Source organism: Macrotis lagotis, chromosome 7 (genome assembly GCF_037893015.1).
Source record: "Macrotis lagotis isolate mMagLag1 chromosome 7, bilby.v1.9.chrom.fasta, whole genome shotgun sequence".
Lineage (NCBI taxonomy): Eukaryota > Metazoa > Chordata > Mammalia > Peramelemorphia > Peramelidae > Macrotis > Macrotis lagotis.
This window is the reverse complement of record NC_133664.1, coordinates 128315745-128341619: the sequence shown is the minus strand read 5'-3', so window position 1 is coordinate 128341619 and position 25875 is coordinate 128315745. Positions and strand designations below refer to the sequence as shown.

Genomic DNA, 25875 nt, shown 5'->3' with positions numbered 1-25875 from the left:
AATAAAATCAAAACTCTACAGATGTTTCTTTAAGCAACAGTCATGCTTCTACAAAGTCTTAAGTAAATCTAATTTTTGTAGATTCAACCACACTGAACTAAACTAGCAATCTCTGTGATAAAAGTTAAAAGTTTTTGGTTGTCAAGTACTGATGTATCAGTTTTTAAGGTTAGGGTTTTTATCTTAGGTTTTGTTAAGGCAAATTATGGTATGTTATTACCTGGTTTTAATAAATTTCAAAGTATATATAGTACAACAGTCATGGTAACACACCATATAATTTGACATAAAATCTAAAAGGGTATATATACCTGACAGAAGAATTATTCTATATCCTTACAGATAACTAAAGGATTACAAACTAATTATTGGATAACTAACTACAGAGGGTAATTGTCGATATTTAATCCCAATCTTGAGAAATATAAACATATTACTTGATTTAGTAGTTTGTGAAGATCATTTACTGCATTCAGTTAAAATATATTCCTATTCAATAATGAAATGCAAATTAAGTAACTTGGAAAATAGGATTTAGAGCTGGAAGAAAGCTTAAGACATTATCTCTAATTCAACTATGTTATTTATTACAAAATAGGAAACTTAACTAGAACAAATCCTATGTATAATTTTGCAGATATCACAGGTTCGCTGTCAAAAAACAAATTCATTATATACTATCCCAATCTATTTATGTCTCTTACTGTCCTTATTTCTTACTGTACTACCATTCTTTCAGTTGTCCTTGATTTCTGTCTTTTTTCTTCACCAGGGAGAAAGTCTGGATATTTCTTTATTTCTATATGCATAGCCTAAATCAATAAAATTTTTTATTTAGATTGCTATTAATCTCTCCCAGATACCTCTCTCTCTCTCCCCATTATCTTTTATTTTTCATATGCATTCATGAATACATTAAAAGCATTCATTTATCTTATTTACCTGCTCAAGAAAAAAAGTTTACCATTACAAACTGAAGAAAAGCTAAATTCCTTAACTTGTTATTCAGGGCTCTTAACTCTTTTGGTGCTGAAAAGACAATTTTTCCTCTTGTTCCAGGGTTAATATTTTGTGCCAAATTTGAGCAAAAATATGAATTTCACAAGGGATCAATTATTGTTTGTTTATTTAGTTTCTTCCTAACTACCTATAAGTGAACCTAAAACAACTAAATAACAAATAAAACTTGCAGCAAAAATCATTCCAAAAAATGTTTTTGGGTTGCAACTTATATGGTTGCAGTATATGGTAATGCTCAAAGCAAGCATTTACAGCTTTGGTTAAGTTTTCTCTTCTTAGATATTATATCTGTTGTAAATAAAAACTGTCTTAAGAAACAGTAGACTCGCACCTGGTGCTCCAATTTATCACACCAGGAAAAGCAGAAAGTGGGGATCTGTACTGCCACAGAGGTAATGGGCAGGATGTGAGCACAACTGCAGCACTAGACCTGGAGGTTCATGCTCCTAGCCTCCAGCACATAGCCCCTACAGTCAACTTCATTTGCCCCCCTGCACCAAGAGTTAAAAATCTGGTCCTATGCTAACATTCTAACATTATCTTCCACAGCCATGGCTTTACACTATCATTCCCTGAAAACCCGGCTCATTGTATCCCCAATGGAGTTTTCAATGATCATCTCAACTCAGTGCTGTCTTCAACCTCTGAACATTTGTAACACATGAGACATTTGTTGTTGTTTAGTCTGGTCATGTCTAATTCTTCGTGATCCCAATTGGGAGTGGTTTGCTATTTCCTTTTCCAGTTCATTTTACAAATGAGGAACTGAGGCAAACAGGGTTCAGTGAGTTTAAATCCTGCCTTTGATATTTACTAGATGGGTGACCTTGGGAAAATTACCTAATCTCTCTTAGCCTTGTTTCTTCACCTGCAAAATGGAGAGCTGCTCCAAAGGGGAGGAACACATGAGATAATACATATACAGCACCATATAAATGTTAAAATTTACTATTCTAAGTAACTGCAAGAATCAATGTCAATATGATCCTTTGTAGATGAAGATGTGACAACCCTCAAAAAAAAAAAAAACACTGGTATAAGCATCATAGTATGCTGGTAAGATGATTGAAGTCACAAATTTGCTCCAAAGAAGAAATGACTAAGTTGCAGCTTAATAGCACCAAGATTAAGTTCTCTACTCTGATAGGGCTGTAAAAATGTGGTAGACTTTTTCATCCTCAAGAGGGCAGGAGAGGAAAAGATGCCAGCAGAATGTAATTACAGCAGTGTTAAAGTCATGACTCAGTTATTTTTAGTTTGGAATACTTGTGGTTAAAATATAATTTGGTTTTTTAATTTTGCAGATATAAAATTAGTGATCTAACTAGAGTAGTATATTGTGTTTGCTATGGATTAAAGGGACAGATACATATCTAGCACTAATTAAAAAACTCAAAACCTTCAAAGTAATCTTTTTTTTTAAGGTTTTTACAAGGCAAAAGTGGTTAAGTGGCTTGCCCAGGGCCACACAGCTAGGTAATTATTAAGTGTCTAAGACTAGATTTGAACCCAGGTACTCCTGACTCCAGGGCTGGTGCTCTATGCACTGCCACTTAGCCGCCCCTTAAAGTAATCTTTAACTCATTCATCCCACGCCTTATTTCTTTCTTTAAAAGATCTCTTATATTTATCTATCCCTTAATGTTGATTTCTGCATCTACTCTTTAAAAATGACATCGGCTGTTGTTCAAATTCCTAGGAGTTTTATGTTGTTTACAAAGTGCCTCACAAAAACAAACTGTGCAAATATTATCCCCATGAGAAAACAAATGTTCAGAGACATTAGGTGATTTGTCTATAGTCACACAGCTATTAAAAGACCTAGGAATTAAATCCAGTTTATTTCAAAATCAGTACTTTATTAAAAGGTCTCTTCTATAATTTTCATTGGTTCATGTATTCAATATGTGTATATGTGTGAACAGTATTTCTAACCACCTTATATACACTATAAGAACAAGGATTTGTTCTCTTCCCTATACCCAATAACACAAGCAGCACCATGTATATGGATTTGATAAACTACATTCATGCAGAAGATTTACTAGACTGACCCTTGAATGAATTTTACTCTTTGGAAACTTTTTGCCCACCACACTTTCTTCTACTCCTTTATTTTTTGCAAAGGATACTTACCAGATTTTCTTTGTCGCCGCCCCAAAAGATCTGTAACTGTTTTTCGGAATTTTTTTGCTTCTTCTTCATTGGCAAAATTAAGACCAACTTGACAGGTCTGAAATATTTTGGTCGAGAAGTTAAAATTCAGAGGAAAATAAAAAGAAATTACTATTAGATTTGCTTTGAGATATGCAGGCAAAACCCCCTCCCAAAAGTTACATGAAGGAATGGTTCATTTCACTTGCATAAAATAAAATTACTGTGTCTTAATTAGGATAAAGGACGAAAAATAGAATAGTACTGAACACAACTTCTGGTCTTCAACTGAAAATATATATACTTAAAAGTATTATCTTCTATAGTCAATCCTCAACATTTGTGCATTTAACTTTCACAACTTCAAGCACGTGTGATTTTGTTAGTGACCTTATTTTCCCTTTCCAACTGGCAACCATGCACATGTGGCAATGTGAAGTTAAGAAAAACAAGACAGGCACAAAAAATCCACAAGTTTGGAGAGAGGCTGGTCTCCTACTAGGAGCTCCCCCTTGCAGTTCTTGCATATCTTCTTTGTTAATCTTTAAAACTCAAGTTTTGTATTGTAATTATACCCCCCACACACACACACAAAAAAGCATAGTACAAGTCCTTTGGGCTCTGAGCCCAAGCGTGCCAAGTCAGTGATATAGCTTAGCGAGAAAATAAAGATGTCAGATATGCTTCTTGCCAGGATGTCTGGGTCTGCTGTTGGCCTCATCAACCAGCTGGCTAGAGACATCAAGGCTGCCAATCCCATTACTGGTGGCAACCTCAAAATTAAACATCAATTTGCCTCTGCTCTGTGCCCCAGACTGTGAGATCCTTAAGTATCTCCAATGATACAAGAAACAGGCATTACTAAAGGTGAATTATTTCAAGTTGGTCCAATGTCATCCAGCTGCTGTGAAGGACACAGATGGTATCAAGACCTTGCTAGTCTCAGAGTCTTTCAAAAGTCATGACTTTACTTTCAGCAATGTTTCCCTTGCTTTTCAGAGGACAGTCGAAGGAGAGAGTTTATAGCAGTATAGGTATACAGTATAATGCACTCAAAACACCATTTGAGAGTAGAGGATAAATTTCAGGTTAAAAATATGTTTTAGTTTTAAGAATTTTATTTGTGGTATAGCATTTACGACACTGTAGATTTCATGAATTATGAAAAAAATGGTTTTTTTTAATTCAACTTTTAGCACAAAAGGTCACAAAATGATAGGAAACTATGAGAGAAAAAATATTTTGCATGTTAATAAATTTATTTTGGAGCCTATTTCTTGGATACTGTTAGGAAAATTACACATTATCGGAACTGATGTTTTGTTATAAAGAACTGTATGTGAAAAGTGTATTTTCAGCAGTCTCCAGCAAAAGAGGATAGTTTTAAATAGTCAAAAAACTAATCTCTCCATTCCCATTAGTTCAACAGATCAAATTTTGTGTTTTTGATTTTTTGTGACATTTTCTAGAAATGCTAGCTATGCAAAAGTTTAAAGATTAACTGTATTTTTATTTTCTGTCAGACCTACAAATGGAACTCAAATTAGAATTTTAATTCAAACACCATAAAAACTGGGGTGGGGTGAAATGAGGCAATATTACTCCAAACTTAAGAAAAATAAAGCAAAATGATGTTTAGTTTTAATGTTTTCTATGCAATCTAAAGACTAAAAAGTATGCTATAAAATGGATTATCTAGGAAATAAAAGAGGCTCTTTTCCAATGATACTGATTTATGTTTCTTATATTGTTAACCAGCAACTTGAACTTAATAAGATTCTTTGTTGAAAAGACTATAAAACTGAAAACAAAAAAATTCTTCATATTTTTATAAAATACAGAAATGGAAAATCTAGAAACAGCAATTTTATGAACATAACTAAAAACAGTGACATTTAAAATGCAGCTGCATAAATAAAGCATAATAAGGTAAACTCTGACTTACATCACCAGCAAATGTATGAAAATATCCTCTAGGACCATTATATATAAAGTTATTATAGAGCTCCTGTTCCCATAGTAGTTTCCCGTCCTAACAAAAGAAATTAAAAGTTAAAAACAAGTGTTACAGAAATATAACCTTGAGAATTTAAAGCAAAGAATATTATTTATCTAATAAGAGCAATAGTAAAGTGCTTTTTAATATAACAAATCTAGCCAAATCATTTGAAATTAGTTGTTTACTAATTATGAAAAATAAATTACCATTATGTATATGTGCATACACATGTTCTCCCTCTATATCCACAAATAATTCCATTCCATTTTTTAAAGCAGACCATCTTCCTCTAACATTCCTACTCTTCATTTACCTTTAATCTCTCCCCCCCACTGCGCGCTTCCTTACTGTCTCAAAAATTCCTCATGTGATCCAACAATATCTGTTAACTATTTTTCCATATCTTTCCTCTCTTTTATGACTAAAATCCATGAGGTTACCTACACTAGATGCCTCCACATTTACTTTCTTCTTTTTTTATTTAACTATCCTACAGATTGACTCTCACCCTAAACATCTAACCAAAACTGCTCTCTCAAAGTTACTAAAAAAACTTAGTTGACCAATCTAATGGCCTTTTATCCATTGTCTTAAGCTTTCTGTAGCCTCTAACAATGTCATCATCCTCTTTTCCCCTTGATAATCTCTTTTCTCCAGGTTTCTGATGAATTTATATCTAGTCACAGTTAAGGGCTCTCTTTTCTTTTCCATCTATACTATTTCACTTGGTGGTCTGTTCATACCTCATGATTCAATTATCATCTTTATGCTTATGATTTCCCAATCTATTCATCCAGTTCTTACTTCTTTGCTCACCTCCAGTCTACCATCTCTGAATACTTAGACATACAAATTGAATGTCCAATAGACATTTTAAATTCAACATATACAAAACTGAAATTGTTATTTTCCCTCTAAATCCTCCCTCTACCTAGCTTACTGAGAATATCATCATTATCATCATCACAAGCCCCCCAGGTTCCCAATCTAGGTGTCATTCATTCTCATATTCTCATTCTCATTCTCTCTCTCTCTCTCTCTCCCTCTCTCTCTCTCTCTCTCTCTCTCAATATATATATGTATGTATGTATGTATGAAATTATAATCCATTGCCAAGGGCTGTTGATTTTATCTTCTTAGCATCTTTAACAAATGTCTCTTTTTCTCCTCTGACAATGCCACAATCTTTATGTTAGCCCTTATTAGCACTCCCTGATGTGAACCTTTCCTCACTCTAGTTCATCCTCAGTCACTGTCAAAATGATCTTCTTAAAGTGCATCAAATCTTTGCCATTCAAAGTCCCTCTATCCTTTATAGCATGCTTTCCTCTACCTTTTCAAACATCCCATATTTTATCTTTTAAATCAATTCATACAAGTCTGCCTAAGTTCTCTGAAACCATCCCCTTCATCATTTCTTACAGTACAACAGTACTTCATCATATTTATATTGGATTACGTATTCAATTTCCAATTCTTAGCTACTGTAAAAGAGCTACTATAAATATTTTCATTTCACTGGCCTTCTTACTGTACCTTAAATAAGACACTATCTTTTAGCTCAAGGCATTTTCTCTGGCTATCCCCTATGCTCAGAATGTTCTCATTTCTCATCTCTACCTCCTGGTTTCTCTGGCTTCCAAGTCTCAGTGAAAATCTACATAAAAAAAGCCTTTCCAATTCCCCTTAATTCTAGTTTTGCCTCAGTTAATTATTTCCAACACAGCCTTTATATAGCGTGCTTGTGCATAGTTGCATGTATGTTGTCTCCCCCATAAGACATGACCTTTTTGAAAGCAGAGACTGTGCTTTACTGTTTTTTGTACCTCCAGGACTTAGCTGTGTCTGGTATGCAGTGGGTGCTTAATAAATGACTCTGAGGTATCATGCTGATTCAACAAGGATAAAGAAATTTCTGCAATTGGGTTCAAATATGTTGGATATACAAATGTACAAGGTGGGCAAAATGCTCTTGTTCATCATTGGTTCTCAAAGAGGACCAATAATGTCACAAAGGTGGTGCTTGGACCTACTTGTGAAATGGATTTAAGTGAGTTGGGGTAAAGCTGTCAGCCAAAACTCTCTCCTCCTCCAGGCATCCAAATCCAGAGCCAAGACACAGATCAAGATGGCTGGTGATGGCTTAGGATGCAGTAAGTTTAAGATGGTGGAGACAAGTGAAAACACCACTGCAGACCTTTAAGATGGTAGACTCAGAGAGGTAGGGAGGGGAAAAGGGAGATGAAGTCAAATGGTGAATAAAGGCCTTAAGAAGTCAGGGCAATTTGGATATGAACAATGTAAAGTGCTCTGTCATAAGATGTACACAATATTTGGGCATTTCTGTAACTTACAAATTATATAATCTCAAAAAATGTAGTGTTAGAAAACTTAAGGAAGATATAATAATTTTTTTTTGAAAAAACAATTTGTAGGTACCCTAATGTTAGGCATCTTGCAAGAATGGAGACAGACAAAACTTAAGATACCTGAGCACAGATGCTGAGTGAGATGAGCAGAACCAGAACATTGTATACCCTAATAGCAACATGGGAGTGATGATCAACCTTATAATAGCTTGCTCATACCAACAGGGCAACAATCAGGCACAATTTTGGGGTATCTGTGACAGAGAATGCCATCTGTATCCTCAGAAAGAATTGTGGAGTTTGGACTATTACCTCTAATTTAAAAAAAATGTTGTCTTATTATGTAATTCTGCTATATCTCATACTATACGTTTCTTCCTTAAGGATACGATTTCTCTCTCATCACATTCAACTTAAATCAATGCATACTATGGGAATGATGTAAAGACTAGCAAACTGCCTTCTGTGGGAGGTGGGGGAGGGAAGCAAGATTGGGGGGGAAATTATAAAACTCAAATTAAATAAAACCTTTCTAAAATTAAAAAAAAAGACACTGGTTTCTTCTCAGATCATATAAATCTTTCGCCTTTTACTAAATGTTTTTAAAAAAAGATATCTGAGCACAACATTTAGAACACTGACAAACTACGCTAGTCACAGAATATTCAGGATGGCTAAAAATCATGTTGTAATTCATGAATGAATAAAGTACAGATAAGATACTAAACAAAGTACAATGTCTTGGTAAGAGTCTTGTTAGGGTCATGACTATTTTCTTTAAATTTCTGAAGGGTAATTACATGGAAAGGGCAATTAAATGATCTAATATAGAGAGAATTGAAGATAGGAAAATGTGTCCTTGGCTCAAGACTTGCCTCTCAGTTTTCATAGACAATTCTCTAAAATTACAATGGGACGGCTAGGTAGCACAGTGGATAAAGCACTGGCCTTAGAGTCAGGAGTACCTGAGTTCAAATCTGGCCTCAGACACTTTCTAAATACCTAGCTGTGTGGCCTTGGGCAAGCCACTTAACCCCATTGCCTTGCAAAAACCTAAAAAAAAAAAAGAGAGTACAAATTACAAAGAAGATACTAATGATATGCACTGTGAGAGGAAGGTGCTCACTGGCATTTCCCATTACACATGGAATCCTAGTCATAAAAATTATGTGAATATGCTGTAGGAAAAAAAAAGATTTCATCTTAACACAAGGAAGAACTTCCAAGCAATCAGGTCCAAAAGGAAAATGAACTAATTCACAAGGTAGTAAAATCTTCAAGCAAAAGAGAGTAAGCTTGGTGGCAACTGAGAACAAGTACAGAGCAAGGAAACAACCCGGAACAACCATTAAGTTTGATTACGGGGGCTACCAGTGCCTTGGCATGTTAGGTACTCAGTTCAGTTCATCTATCTAGCTCAGTGGTGAAATCAAAATCATATTTTTCATGTGACTCTTCAGTGACACTGTGACTGAAACATTAAAAGAACTAATCCAACATAGTATTAATTCATGATCAGACCAAACTCCAACAACCCCAAAGTAAAAAAAAAATCTCACCTTGATATCAAATACTCTGATAAAATAAGATCTTTGTGGATTGTCCTTAACAAGACATGCTACACCACAGCATTTTTTTGACCACATGCCATTACGATCTGCAGCATATAACTGTACCACTGCTGAAGACATAGTCTAGAAAAAAAGAAATTAGAGTTGTTAGATTTCAAAGAATGGTTTATCAATTTCAAGAGAGAAAAATTGTATCTTATTTTCAGTGTGCCTTAAGAGGAAACATAATTGGGGGAAGCTAAGTGGCACAGTGCATAGAACACTAATCCTGGAGTCAGGAGGACCTGAGTCCAAATTCAGCCTCAGACACTTAATAATTACCTGTGTGACCTTGGGCAAGTCACTTAACACCACTGCCCTGCAAAAAAAAAAAGGAAATATAATCTCTCTCACCCACCCTTGACCTGCATTGGGTAAGAAAAATTAAAACCTTGTTACAAATATGTATAGTCAAGCCAAAAAAGAAAATTATGTTTTGTCCATGTTTAAAAAAAAAATCTCATTCTATATTCTGAACCTGTAACTTCTTGATCAAAAGGCAATGATGAGGGGTGGCTAGGTGTCTTAGTGGATAAAGCACCAGCCTTGGAGTCAGGAGTACCTAGGTTCAAATCTGGTCTCAGACACTTAATAATTACCTGGCTGTGTGGCCTTGGGCAAGCCACTTAACCCCATTTGCCTTGCAAAAAACCTAAAAACAAAAACAAAAATAAACAAGGCAATCATGAGTTCTCTGGAATTGTTATTGGTTGCTGCACTGATCAGAGTTCTAAGACTTTCAAAGTTGTTTGTCTTAAAAGTATCATCATTACTGTGTAAATTGTTCTCTTGGACCACTTCATACTGCATTAGTTCATACAAGACTTTCTAGGTTTCTCAGAAATTATCCCTTTCATTATTTTTAACAGAACAAGAGTATTCTCATCAGGTTCAAAGGGGACACATATATCCTCTCTCCAAATTGGAATGCAGTTTACCCTTTTATAACCACGTATGACTGCTTCTTCATGTTCACCTTATGTTTCCCTTGACTCTTATATCTGTATTTCCAAGTTTCTACCCAGCTCTGGTTTTGTGACCAATAGCTCTCTATTTAATTAAAGGTCTATTGTTTTTCTCTGAGGGATTATGAGTTTTTACTAGGTAGGTTATTTTTGGATTTGCCTTCAAGATAATCACATACTCCAAGTTCTTCATTCCTTGATGATATTATGGCTACTAAATCTTATATGATTCTAAATGTGGTTCTTTGATACTTGAATTCTTTCTTTTTCAATGCCTATAGTATTTTTCTTTGATCTGTAAATCTTGATTTTTGGCTATAATGTTCCTGAAAGTTTATATTTGGAAGTTTGGGGGTTGTTTGTAAGGATGTGATCTGTAGAGTCTTTCTATTTCTTCCCCTTGTCCTCTGTTCCTCAGGGATCTGGATGATCTTTCATAATATCATGGCTTCCAAGTAGTACAATTATTCTTAAATTAGCTCACTATGTTCTGTTTCTGGAACAGTTGCTTGTATTAAAAAAAAAATCCTTTCTTTTTTTATTGTTTCTAATTTGTTTCTTTTTTTTTAAGGAGGTTATTTCTTGGGCATTCTTGAATGAAGTTAATTCCATTTTCAATTTTTCCTTGCATTGCTCTCATGTCTATGCCATTTGTTCCCCTTTAATATACTCATTTCATTTTTAAACTCTTTTTTCATCTACTGTTTCATCTATTCCAAGAATTCTGAGTGAATTTGTACATGGGCTATGTATTTCAAGTTTTGCATGTGAACATTCTAGAGTCATTCTCTTCTTCTAGATTAATATTTTAGGTGTTACTGTCACTATAATAGCTTTTATGGTGAGATTCCTTTTTTGTTTATTCTATCTATCTTCTTCCTACATTTGGATTTTATGTTGTTAGTTTACAACTAGAAAGAATATCTGGACTGAGCTCTTGTCCTCTTGGATCCTACTGCTTTCTTGAAATACTGGGTGTTATATTTTTCAGGGTTCCCAAAGTGATCTGATCCAAAGCAATGTCAGATTGTATCTCCCAGTCTAAGTTTTGAAACTTTCTGATTTGGGTTTGAGTCTGAGAAACAAGTTTATGGATTTGCCCCTAAAGGATTTACAGAGCAAACTTTGGCTAGACTCCAATATTACAGACAAGGGACTCTGTAAGTCCCTTCCCCCAGGCACAAGACAAGCTCCAATCAACAAAACAATACATTCCTGCTCTAGCCTGAAAGGATTAAGTGTCGGAGCTACCACCCCTCACCCAAATATTCCTAATTATCTCATATCTGCTCCTAGAGTTACTGCCCCCCCCCCCCCCATCAATACAGGACTAATTACCTCATCTTCCAGCCCCTTTAAAACCTCACCCTCTACTCAGTTGAGTTGCTTCTCTTCATTTGGGAGGCCAACCCACTCCCTGGAGTGCTCCTATACCTTTCTTTATTGCTTATCCTCTTATGGTGTCTACTGCTTCTAATCTTTTCTCTAGCTTCTGCTAACCACACAATACCTAAATAATAAACCTTTTTCTAATCCCTAAATTCTTCTGGGTCAGAATTGATATCTTAAATGAATTCTTTCCTAGAGCACCTGAAATCTTTAGCCAAACACATTTTTTTCTGGCAACGTTACCAGTCACCTGGAAAGATCTGCTGTTTGAGAGGGACAGAACTATAACCTTCCTTGGTGTAGAATTCTTCAGCAGGTTTCATACTGGCCTGGTGACCAGAAGAATAGGAAACCCTGTCCACCCTGAATACTATTGAGTGAATGATAAAGCTGCCAGCTGGCACCTTGTTCCTGCACCCTACACGATTTAGGTCCCTTAGGTAGATCTGGGACCTCTTGCCCCAGAATAAATCCTTTCCCCACATTGGGATGCTCTAGATTAGGGACAAGGATCCTTTGTATTGGTCTGGAATTGCTGCAGGTGGAATTCAATTCAATAAATTTAGGAGTTTTTAGGGCTGAATTAATTAAATGTTTGATTAAGTATAGCCCTTGAATGGTGATATAAATATCCAAGTGACCCTTGGCACGCTGATCTATGCAGCATGCTACTGACCAGACCCCAGTGCCTTTTTTTTTAAAGAGCTCTCCCTGTTTCCTTTTGTCAAACTAGACTGGTAAAATGACTCACAGGGGCTTTATCTTGGACATTCAGATGAGAATTTGGTCCCATACATTTTCTAGATCTTTGTATAATTATAGGTGAGAGTTTGACTGGATTTTTTTAGATATTCTACCATCTTAGCCGGGTCTCTCAGAAATCAATTTTAGTACCAGATTTATCTGGATTTCATTAGGCTGTCTCAAGAATAAATATGGAGCAAGGATACATAATTTTAATTCTTTTTTATATACTGCTAAGTATATGGTTGAAAGAATATAGTTTTAAAAGCACAAAGGGAAAAGAAATATTGGGTCAACTATCCCAGTAGAGTATAATAAAGAGTATCCTTTTATCATGCTTCTTGGTTATTAAAAAAACAAAACAAGATTTAATAACACACAAGCTAACCTAAAATGAACCTTACTTATAATTACACAATGCCATTTCCCTTTAAACATTTCAACCTGTAAAGGCTGCTTTCCCAATACTAAAGGTAAGAGGCTTGGTTTTTGTGTTCAAGTTTAGAGATATTCAAGCCAGATCTTACAGGTAAAGAAAAACATACCCAAAGCATTCAATAAGTTAGCAAAAGAAAATGTTCATGTCTGATTAAAATGCAAATGCTGATGTTGTTCACAATCAGTTAATGAATGAAAAGAGATAGATTAATTCAAAGCAATATAATTTATAATGAATTCTTTATCTGCCATTCTGTTCCGAATAATTAAAGGAGATTCCTAAACAAAATAACCTCTCAGACCCTTTCCAATTTCAGAATTCTATGATGATTACTTCCTCTACCACCTCCTTTTACTTTTAAAAACTACTCCATAAGAAATAAACTAATTCAATACTTAAATTATTTAAAACCTGAACTACTGCTCCCCTCCATATGTTTTCTTTCCTCTTACTTGTATATTACTGAATGCAGCTGGAGGAATTTAGGCAAACCATGACAAATGAATCCACCAAAAATTTATGTTCTCTAATGTCAAATGGGTCTTTATTGGTAGGTACAAGATAATCCTTTTGTTTCTCCTTCATTAACTCATCCACACTTTCCAGAGATGCTATTTCAAATTTTCTCTTTTAATCTCTATCCCTTCCTCTCAGCAAAGAATCCTCCATCCTCACTGATTAAGAAATGTAGAGGCTGAAAGACTATACCTTAAAACATTTCGTCATGTCCCATTCACTCTCTTTAGCTCCAATCCCAGAAAAAAGTAATGGTTTCTTACTATGACCTATTTTCTTGATCATATCTCATATCCTCTGAGAAACTGTCCATTCAGTCATTTCCCTCTCCCCTCTTTAATTATTCCTTATCTACTAGCTCTTTCCCAGTTGTCTGAGCCTCAAAAGACCCTCATTTTACCCTACCATCTTGGCTCTGACCTATATCACTTCACTCTTTTACAAGACAAACTCTCAGAAAGGATCTGCACTCATTAATTTAATTTTCTCATCTTCCATTCATCCCTTACCTCTGTCACAACTGAAACTGTTTTCTCTATGGTTACCAATCATTTCTTCATTGTTAAATCCAAAAACCTTTCACAGCTTTCATTCAATGTGACCATTTTAGAGACTGAACAGTCATAACAGCTGATATATAAATATTTTAAGGTTTACAAAGAGCTTTAGCTAAGTTAAGTCCCAAGGTAGGTACAATGATTAACACCATTTTATAAATGAAGAAAATGAGGCTGAGAGACATTAAGTGATTTGTCTACAGTCATGTAGCTGGTTAAGTGTCTGAATCAGGATTTCAACTCAAGTCTTTCCCACTGTCAGACTCATGCTGTATACACTGCCCCCGGCCCCCATTTTCCCAATAGTCTATTCCTGTCTCCTTTACTGAATTACGGTTCATCTTAACAATCATTAAGCAAGTTTCTATCCTGAAACTTTTCCCTCAATTTTAGGCATCTCCTCAGTTTCCATGGATTCAATTATCATTTCTATTTGGCTAACTCTATACTATAATTAACCCTAATCTCTCTTCTGAAAGTCACATTAACATCTCATATTCAGCTTAACAAAAGTTAAGCTCATCTATCCTTCCAAAATCATTTCTCTTCCAAACTTTCCCCCCTTTAAAAAAAAATTGAGAATAAAATCCTGCCAGTCATCCAGGTTTGCATCTTGAAGTCACCTCTGGCTCTTCTATCTCCCTCATCTGACCACATCCAGTGAGATGTAAAGGTCTACTTCCATCCCCTCCACTCAAAAAGGTCAGTATCCTAGTTTCTCACCTGAATTATTGCAATAATTTTTTTTTTAGGTTTTTGCAAGGCAGACGAGGTTAAGTGGCTTGCCCAAAGGCCACACAGCTAGGTAATTATTAAGTGTCTGAGACCAGATTTAAACCCAGATACTCCTAACTCCAGGGCTGGTGCTTTATCCACTACGCCACCTAGCTGCCCCCAATAATTTTCTAATTTGTTTTTCAGTTTCTAGTCACTCCCTTATTAAATTCAGCATCCATAATGCACCCCTATTAAAGTTCCTTACTTTGATATTATTCCTCTGCTGAAGAATCTTAGATGGTTTTTCTTCTAATCTCTAGATAAAAATACAAACTCCCATTTCAATATTTAATGGTCCCCCTACTTTAATTCCCACAATACATACTTTCCAGAATTATTTTACATTACTTTTTCACAAATTCTATATTCCACTATATGTTCCTCTACTTGTTCTCAGAATTCAAAATACTCCCCCCTGCTCAATTTCTAGGCCTTTGCCCAGTCTAGTCCCCATCCCTGGAATGTAGTCACAGAACCTCTTCATTTATATCTCTGAGAATTTCAAGTTACCTTCAAGGTTCAGCTCCCATCCCGTCTTCTCCATAAAGCCTTTCCTGATTCCTCTACCCTAAACTGATAGTGTTCTCTTCCTTTTAAAATTACTCTATATTTATTTACTTATACATAGTGTCACATGAGTAGATTCTTAAGTTCCTTAAAGGTAGGGACTATTTTTGTATATCCAATGACCTACACATCAATGTTAAGTTGTTAGCTGATTTTCTTTACTTTAAAGTCTATTCTATAATCTTATTTCAAAAAGATACTTGAATGTTTTTAATAACCTAGGAGATTATTTGGAACCTTGTTCACCAAAAAACAGAAGCCAATACAATTAGGGAACTTATAGGACACATGACTGAAGAGTCATATTCCCATGTTTTCACTTAAATAAATGGAGAATGTTGTAATTTGTCCATCTTTTTCATGGAGGACCACTGAAATCAGGAGGATCATAGATTCTCTTACATGTTTAATGAGTTTAGTGAGGCAGAGGGGATCAAAGTCATTAGCTTCACTCTCTTCTCCAGAGTTCAGTGGCAAGATATAAGTTGACTGGTGGTGGCTGGGGGGGGGGGGGGGGAATACAGTGGGAGAGGGATGCCAGAGTCAAATGAGCACTGCTGACCTCTAAGACAGCAGATTCAGAAGTGGGGAGGAGGGAGATGGAAGTCAAACCTCAACCCTGAGAGTCAGGGATATAGGACATGAAAAATGCAAAGTGCTCTGATATAAGATGTACACAAAATATGGGCATATTTGTAGTTTTCAAATTATAGAATCTCCAAAACAAAGGGCTGGAAAATACAAGGTGGATTTAATACAAAAAAGTATTTTTAGGTACACTAATATTAGACATTGTGTAAGGATCGGGATAGAAAGATAAAAGAGAAATAGTCATAGCCTTCAAATTCTTAATTTCTCTAATACTTTCACATCTCATAAGTAAATAAAGTCAGAAAGTCCCTAGGGTCACACAACTAGGTAGTAACACAATTTGAACTAAAACCAAATACAGTGACTAAGGTCAAATGTTCTATTATACTATGTTTGTCTCTCAACCTTATAAAAATAAAGGATTTTAAATTTATTATATTTATTATTTATGTTATATTTATTGTTATATTTAAATATTTTAAAGCTATTTTCTAGTATCTCTAAAACATAAGATCAGAAAAGCATATAAACAGGTCTTGTAATATTTGAACTGGAAGGGACCATGTAATCCAACACTATCATTTTCTAGAAACAGAAATTTTTAAACTTAGAAAAAAATTGAAACAGAAAGGAGACACACACACACACACACACACACACACACACACACACCACTCTACCCCTACATGGAGAAAAACATACACACACATGCACACATTGTCCAAATCTTAAAATGTATAAACCACTACCCTTATAACCTTAGATGTTAGCCATGAGTACTTATTACTAAACATCATGCAGAATTAAATCATTTCTTTCCAGATATGAACAAATTTTAAAATTTGTATTTTTAAAAATCATTCCATAGGTATTTATTAAATGCCACTCTCTGCTAGGTATTGTGCTAAGAGCAAGGTAATACAAAGACAAAAAATGAAATGGTCCCTGCCCTCAAGAAAGATTGTTTTTTAATCAAGAGAAACAACACCTATGCCCCCAATAATATTCAGATTATATTCTGCTCTAAAATTTGGGATATGAAAAGCCTTTGTATAGAAGGTGATACTTGAGCTGAATCTTAGGGAAAATGAGGGATTCTCAGATTAGAGGAGTACATTCTAGGCAGAAGCAGTAGCCAATGCAAATACATAAAGATGAGAGTGGAATGCTGTGTTTTAAATTTTTTTTTATTTATTTGAGGCAATGGGTTTAAGTGACTTACTCAAGGTGACACAGCTAGGCAATTATTAAAGTGTCTGAAGCAAGATTTGAACTTGGGGCTGTGGTCTATCCACTGCACCAACTAAATGCCCCTTTGAAATGGTGTTTTGAAGGAATAAGTGGAAAAGCTGGATCCCATAGTAAAGGGCTTTAAAAGTCAAACAAAGGTCTTTACATTTTATCCTACAGGCATTAGGGAATTACTGGAGTTTACAGAGTAAGAGAGTGACATGTAAGGGCTATCACTTTAGCAGCTGTGTGTGGCCAATGGATCAGAAAAGGGGAAAACATGAGGTAGGCCAACCAACTTAGAAAGTTATTTCAATAAGCTAGATAAAAGGTAAGATAAGGATCTAAACAGGGTGATAGTCATGTGAGTTGAGAAAAGGGGGATGGATGCCTGAATTCTGATGTTGTGACGATAGAATTGACAAGACTGGGCAACTCATAATAGTGTAACAGAGAATGAGGGTACAAGATGAAAACTCTGATATCATAATTAAAATCGTCCAATCTATAAATGCAACTTAAAATCTCCTGATTTCTAGTTTCCATCTGTCAGACATCCCCATCTTGTTCTGCATAACTCAAGCTCAACATGTTCAAATTAGAACTCTAGGGGCAGCTAGGTGGCACAGTGGATAGAGCACCAGCCCTGGAGTCAGGAGGACCTGAATTCAAATCTGTCACACACAAATAATTACCTAGCTGTGTGACCTTGGGCAAATTACTTAACCCCACTACCTTGTAAAAAAACAACAACAACAACAAAAAGGAAAACTATCTTCCCCCAACTTTCCCTACTCTCTTAAATTTCCATATTTTTGTTGAGGGTACCATCTTCCTGTCAATCAATCAGGTTTGAAATATCAAATTCATCTTCTAGCTTTTTCCCTCCTTCATATTTAGTTGTCAATTTACCACTACAATCACTCTTGAATGCACTCCCCCACTTACATTACTACTAATACCACCCTACTTAAGGACCCTGTCAACTCTAACTTGCCTTATTTCAAAAGCCTCCTAATTGATCTCCCTACTTTTAGTTTCATCACTCTCCAATACATCTTCCACCACTGCCTATGAAATAATCTTCCTAAAATAAAATTCTGGCCATGTTGTTCCCCTGTGCAAAAAATTTTAGTGGCATCCTACTGCCTCCAAGAGGCTATTTAAATTCCTCAGCTTGACATTTAAAATCCTTGGTAAAGAGCCTTCAACTCAGCATTCCATTTCCTGCCTTTCAACAAGCTGTCTCACAAGCTTGGAATTCACTTTTGTCTTTTAGAATAATTTCCTTTAAGGATTAATTCAGATGATAATACTTCTAAGGAAACTCCTGCTGAGTCTAATATTTAGTTAATGTTCTTTCCCTCTTCAAATTATGATACACTGACTAATCTATGTTAAGGTAGTCTTCCAACAGAATGTAAATACCATAAACAGAAAGACAACTTCTCAAATTTTGTAAAAAATCTGTTTATGTTCTTAATATGTCAACTAAAATTGTTAATCATTGTTAGGTCAAAGTCACAGTTAAATGAGAGCACCTATCTTTCAAACTTCCTTCAGGAAAATCCGCATTTAATGTGAGCTGTAGAGAGCAGGTATAATGACACACTCAAATACTGAAAGAAATTTATGTTTACTGATGTGAATATTCCCTTCAATGAAGCAGACCACATTATATTCATACTTGTCCAGCTTGTGCAAGTGTTGTCTGTTTGCTAAGAATCTAGTAAAAGAGCACTATATGGGGCAGCTAGGTGGTGCAGTGGATAGAGCACCGGTCCTGGAGTCAGGAGTACTGGGTTCAAATAGGGCCTCAGACACTTAATAATTACCTAGCTGTGTGGCCTTGGGCAAGCCACTTAACCCCATTTGCCTTGCAAAAATCTTAAAAAAAAAAAAAAAAAAAGAGCACTATGGGTCAGGCATCTATATGCCATGTGGGGAATACATAGAATTCCTGATGTCAAGAAATTTAATATATTCTCTTAGATGTAGTTCACTACAGGTTAGTACATTCAATGCTGGGATTAGGGGGTGGGGAGAGGCAGCACTTTCTTCAAACTCTTGAAGAAAATTATTGAGTTCACAAGGGGTTAATAGATATTCTTCACTGTCGTCCCAAGAACTATCTTCTTAAAAAAAAATCAATCCTCTTTTCTTTAGAAACATACTTTACATGGCTTTTTTCCTAATTCCCTGTCTATAGTCTTTTCTATTCTTCTGTGGTTACAGTGTAACTTAATTTGCAGTCAAAAATTAATCATCAAACACAAACCAACATTGATTCCTGGGTGGTAGGCATTGGGCTTAATGCCCTAAAAAGTTGACATTCTACTATATATCATATATATATTTAACATGTTGATCATGTGAAAAAATGCTCCAAATCATTACTGATTAGAGAAATGAAAATTAAAACAAACTCTCCAATTTTGGAGAGGTTGTGGGAGGATTGGGGCATTAAAGCATTGTTTGTGGAGTTGTGAACTGATCCAACCATGCTGGAGATCAATATGGAACTATGTCCGAAGAGCAATAAAACTGATGATAACCTTTGATCCAGCAATTCCAATTCTAGGCCTATAATCAGAAGCAATCATAAAAAAATGGGAAAATTCCACATGTTCCAAAATATTTGTAGCAGCTCTTTTTGTAGTGGCAAAGAATTGGAAATTGAGGGGATGCCCTTCAATTGAGGAATTGAATAAGTTATGGTACATGAATGTTATGGAATACTACTGTTCTATAAGAAACCATAAATGGCGGGACTCTAGAAAAGCAAGGAATGACTTATGCCATCTGATGCTGAGTGAAGGGAACATTTTGCACATTGACAACAACATCTGTGAACTATTTAATATTGACAGTTGCAGCTCCTCTCAGCAGAGAACTAGGGCAGACCTAGGGAGATCAACTATGGACAACATTCAGATGAAGAAAAACAAAACAAAACAAAAAACCCTTACAGAAGTTGAATGGACATTACATTCACTTTTTTCTGTTTTTCTTTCTCATGGTTTTCTTTCTTTTCCCTTAATCCTAATTCCTCTTACAGAAAATGACTAATCAAACGTGTTAGTGTATGTACAATGTTCAGCAGACTGTTTCGCTGCTGAGCGGAGGGGGGTAGGAAGGGAGGGGAAAAAGGAAATTATGCAACTTAAAAATGCATATGCATGTGGATGAAGGATGAAAAACTTTCATAATATGTAACTGGAGGGGCAGCTAGGTGGCGCAGTAGATAGAGCATTGGCCCTGGAGTGAGGAGGATCTGAGTTCAAATGTGACCTCAGACACTTAATAATTACCTAGTTGTGTGGCCTTGGGCAAGCCACTTAACCCCATTGCCTTGCAAAAAAAAAATGTAATTGAAAGCTAAAATAAAATAGCAATTAAAAAATAATAAAGGCCCACAGAAAAATTAAAAAAAAAAAGAGCTGACATTCTAATGGAGTTGTCAACATGTAGACAACCATAACCATACAGGACAGACAGAGTAGAAAGGGGAGTATCTCTGAGGGTCAGTGGGGAGAGGAGAACTAGGACAGGACTCTACTTTAGAAGATGGAATCTGAGTCAAGTCTTGAAGGGAAGCAAGAAAGCCAGAGATATATGTGAGGACAAAGATCAAAGGGGCCATGTCAGGAGGTCAGGGCCCTGTTAAAGAGAGGACCTGCCGAATTGTGAGGAGGATGAAGTGGAGAGGGGAAGGGCTTAAGGCAGGGAGCCCACCCAGGAAGTCACTGAAACTAGTACCATCCTAGTGGCTGTGGGTGGAAAGACAGGGACATCTAGGGAAGATGGAAAGGTTAAAAAACTACAAGACTTGGTAACAGAATGAATATGTGGAATAAAAGAAAGGAAATGGAGAAAAAACAAAATTGTGAGACTGGGGAAGACTGAAAAGATACCAAGGTCTTGACAGTCATATGTAAGTTTGGAAGAGGAGAGAATTTGGGGCCAAAAATCATTATTTGTTTTAAGATACACTGAGATTGGAATACCTCCAGGACAGTTGGAGATGTTCAAAAGGCTACTGATAGAGAACACTGGAGCTCAGGAGAGAACTTAAGAGGTAGATATAAAAAACTGGAAATCATCTGCATGGAGATGATAATTGAACCCATGAGAGCTTGTAATTAAATTAAAGATGGCAGCTTGCCATATTAAAACAGGTTATTGAATCTGGGAAATGAGAAATGAAGGAAAAGAAACCAATGCTGCTTATAATAATTTTGAAATTGAAGTAATACAAATTGTCTTAGAGATCAAAAGAATCTAAAATCTGTCACAGTTGATATACACTGGATTTTTTCTTTTGGTCAAATGGAAAGAGACAGATCAGCCAAAGATAGTTTGGAATATGATCTTTTTCATAAACTCTTTTGGAGAAGGACAGTGGAGGACTATGAAAAATAGCATCTTGGGGTAGCTAGGTGGCGTAGTGGATAAAGCACTGGCCTTGAAGTCAGGAGTACCTGGGTTCAAATCCGGTCTCAGACACTTAATAATTACCTAGCTGTGTGGCCTTGGGCAAGCCACTTAACCCCATTTGCCTTGCAAAAACCTAAAAAGAAAAAAAAATAGCATCTAATAAAATTCACATACACACATCCACGAAAAGAATCTATAAAGTTTTTTTTTTTAGGTTTTTGCAAGGCAAATGGGGTTAAGTGGCTTGCCCAAGGCCACACAGCTAGGTAATTATTAAGTGTCAGGGCCAGTGCTTTATCCACTGTGCCACCTAGTTGCCCCCTAAAGGTTTTTTTTTAAATAAATCTTTTCACTTTTAAAGACAGTGCAGTTACCACATTCTTCACAGTCCTAGATATCATTTAAGAAAATCAAATGGTCCTAAAGAAAACAAACATGGAGAAAACAGCTGAACTGGAAGAAGTGGTTCTATAAGAGGTCAATGCTTTAGTTAAAGGTATTAGAGTTAAGATTAATAAAGAAATCCAAAAGCAAGTAAAATACAAAAGCACTTACTACCATATAAAAAAGAAAGATTATGAGAATATCAACAACTACCAGCACAAATGTCTGCTTTGGTTATGATGGAATTATCTGAAGGACACATATTCTCTTCCAAGTGTTATTTCATAGCAGACCCCATCCTTAACCACTTTGTCAATTTGTCTCAAGAACTGAAGCATTCTGCAATGTGAGAGACAAACGCTATTGGTCATAAAACAACAGTTACAGAAATATTTATTTCCTTTCTACTTCCTGTTCCCTGCAAGATTTGGACTAAATCTAAATAGAGAAGGGAAGTTGTTTATTGATTATAATGAAATTTACTGGGGGCTATATTCATATCTTCTTAATAACATTCTACTTGAATATAGCAGGATTCTAGTTTTTCCTGTTTATTAAGTAAGCCTTTCTACTTGGTGATGATAGTATTTTATACTTACGGGCAATGGTTAAACTTAATAGCCATAACTGTTAATACTTGAGGCCTTAATAAGCCAATGATTCATAGATTTACTCTATTATTTCGGAGCCCTCTAGGTTAGTTTTTAATTACTCTTTCAACAATCAACAATCCCTAAATCCTTATTTGTTCAATAAATAAATCATTGGATAATTTCTCCCCCAAAACTTCAATACTACCAGATCCCAAGAATATACTGCTCATTCTAAAAATGTTTCACAAATTATTATATCCATTCTTGAATGTGCTATTTCAAATCACATTCATATCAACTTTGCCAATAAAAAAAATTCTGGAAGCAATCAACTTCAACTACTAAAATAATAACATTTTTTTTAAATTTCCCCATGAACTGTTCAAATTTACTTAGACTTATCATAATCACAATCTCCGAATACAGAGTTACAACCAGGGTGGGCAAAAAGAGCTTTGCCCTATGATGTTGCAATTTAGAGGGTGCTGAAAACATTTATTTTTACTAGAACTTCAAGAGAGTTTTAGCAGTCAAGAGAGACATTTGGTTCAGATATCCTGGAAGATACCAAATGGTAGGCTTCCTTCCATTACATCCTACCTAGTAAGTTCCAGATTATTCTGTTTACCCTCCTTCACTGGTGATAGAGGGAGAGTTTCCCTGACATAGAGCTGTATCTTGGGATCTCTCCTTGTCAATGCGGATTTGTGTGGCAGGGTCTAAGATCTTTCCTCCAAACGTCTTCCAATCACTATGCCCAAAGGGCAACAAAAAATGTGCATACCCTTTGATCCAGCAATACCACTACTGGGTGTATATACACTGAAGAGATCATGAAAAAGGGTAAAAACATCACTTGTACAAAAATATTCATAGCAGCCCTATTTGTGATGGCAAAGAATTGGAAATCAAGTAAATGCCCTTCAATTTGGGAATGGCTGAACAAATTGAGATATATGTATGTGTGTGTATGTATGTATGTATATATATATATATATGTGTATATATATATACATATATATATATAAAAAATATGTCATGGAACACTACTGTTCTATTAGAAACCAGGAGGGATGGGAATTCAGGGAAGCCTGGAGGAACCTGCATGAACTGATGCTTAGTGAGATGAGCAGAACCAGAAAAACACTGTACACCAACAGCAACATGGGGGTGATGATCAACCTTGATGGACTTGCTTATTTCATCAGTGCAACAATCAGGGACAATTTGGGGCTGTCTGCAATGGAGAATACCAGCTGTATCCAGAGAAAGAGCCGTGGAGTTTGAACAAAGTTCAAGGACTATTCCCTTTAATTTAGGGGGGAAAAAAACCCTGCTATCTTATTGTCTGATCTTGTTATCTCTTATACTTTATGTTTCTTCTTTAAGGATATGATTTCTCTCTCATCACACTCAATTTGGATTAATGTACAATATGGAAACAATGTAAAGACTGACAAATCGCTTTCTGTGTGTGTGGGGGTAAGTAAGATGGAGGAAAAATTGTAAAACTCAAAATAAAAAAGACTTAATAGGTGTAACCCACTTCACTACCTTGAAGACAGCTATCATGTTCCACCGTCCCCATGACTCTGTGCTGCATTTTTATCTTCACCAGGCTAAACAGTCCCAATTCTTTAAATTGAATTATTTAACCTAGATGTCCTTCTCTAGATATTTATTAAGCACTCTGGAGATATAAAAAAAGGTTGAAAAGAGGTCCCTACTTGGTCTAATGAAAGAGACAATATGCAAACAATACATATACACACACGATAATCAATATCCTTAAAAATGCTGAATATAAAAGAGAACACGATACTTGTAGGATTCATTTAAGGTTTAAGTTTCAAAATCCTTAGAAATTCATTAAATATGAGAATCCTAACCCTCTCCCCATATTTTACATCTAAAGTAACCATTATAATTGTTCTAAAATCATTCATTAAATATCAAAAAATTTTGATTCAAAATTTTTAGGAATGTTATCTATATGTATAAATCCAGGCATATTTTTGCATGTAATTTTCCTTTCCATGTAATGTATCATAATTAATAAAAAGAAAACATTCTTACATTTATTATACACCATTTGGGAAACAGTTCAGATTTATTTCCATAGGTCAATAGATTTAGTACTAAAAAGAAACTTAAGAAATTATTCAGTTTTGCCTCTCTCCCCCTCTCCATCTCCCAGAGATAAAGGCAAGTATAACTTGTGACTGAAGAAAACTGGAACAGATTTCACTCTCGATAATATGTGAAGCACTCTGGGATTCCTTACCAGTCACTTATCCTCTCTGGAGAAAGAAACTAAGCCTGTTTTCTTCATGTACAAAATAAAGGGAATGGGCTGGATGACCTCTAAAGGTACCTTCTAGTTTAAAATCTATGGTTCTATAAAAAGTAAGACTCAAAGCAAGAGAATGACTCCCTTGAAGGCCACACAAGTAGTGTGTATCAAAGCTAGGATTTAAGTAGTTTTTCCATGAGTCTAGGACTGGGGAGGAAGTGAGGGGTGTGTGTGTGTGTGTGTGTGTGTGTGTGTGTGTGTGTGTGTCTGTGTAGATTCCTCATGTCACATGGATAAAGGAGATCATCTCAACTTGGGAATCCTAAAAAGAAAAACCTTTACGCTGGGTGCAATCCCCATACCCTATAAAACATGGGAGCATTTATGAAAATAAATGAAGGTTTCAACAATTTTACAAAGCAATTGGGAGTTTGAATGTTAGCTTAGCTCTATGGTTCTTCGTTTTTAAAAATACACTTATAAATCCCCCAAAAATCGAATACAGCAAAAACAGTAATTTAGTGTAACTAAAGGCACTTATCATCAAATTGTATTTTAGAGCACAAGCTCATAAAGGGCTAGATTTGAAAAACACGTTCTCCTTCAATATCTAGCACAATCCCAAATGCTATCATATAATTTAATGCTTTTGAATAAGAATGAGTATGATTCAGAAAAATATACATATGCATTTTATTTAGCTCTTCTTTATTTACTAATAAAAAGGTTATATGTAACAAAAAATACAAGAAGTGCAAAACAAAGGCTTAAATCTTCAGCAACCTCAAGTACTCATATTTCATTTTTGATTAAAATTATTTGCATACATATATCCCCAATAGATCATAAATTCCAAGACAGCAGACTCTCTAAAGTATTTATGCTTGTATCATCCATAGCTACTTATAATAATAATGTTCTATACAAAATAGTTTCTAGCTATTCAATAAATATAAAGTATTAATTTTAAGCATTTACTTATTATGAATGATGGATAGGTTCCAATTAGTCTTTTGGAATTTACTCCAAATGGTTTGTTGGCTACTAATTGCTAGTTACATTGTAAAACCATCTTCAACGATTTTTCATCTTCTTAGGAAATTAACAGCTAATTAAATGGTATAATTAGATGCTCAGAACTCAAATGTGTACAGTATTTAAGTCAGTAAACTAAAGATTATAGAGAAAAATGGAACCAGAATAACTAAATTTCCAAATATGATGGGATACTGTAGCAATTC

The 25875-nt window shown here is 35.4% G+C and overlaps 1 protein-coding gene across 1 annotated transcript in view; it reads right to left on the bottom strand.

The window, feature by feature from the left end:
- The window catches only part of WASL (WASP like actin nucleation promoting factor), a 100337-nt gene that overhangs the window by 43568 nt on the left and 30894 nt on the right, over positions 1-25875 (bottom strand). The window contains exons 2-4 of the mRNA XM_074193797.1: positions 9102-9236; positions 5120-5206; positions 3157-3253 (exon numbers count right to left, since the gene is read on the bottom strand). Of these exons, the coding sequence (XP_074049898.1) occupies positions 3157-3253; positions 5120-5206; positions 9102-9236 (319 nt within the window). The remainder of the gene's footprint in view (positions 1-3156; positions 3254-5119; positions 5207-9101; positions 9237-25875) is intronic.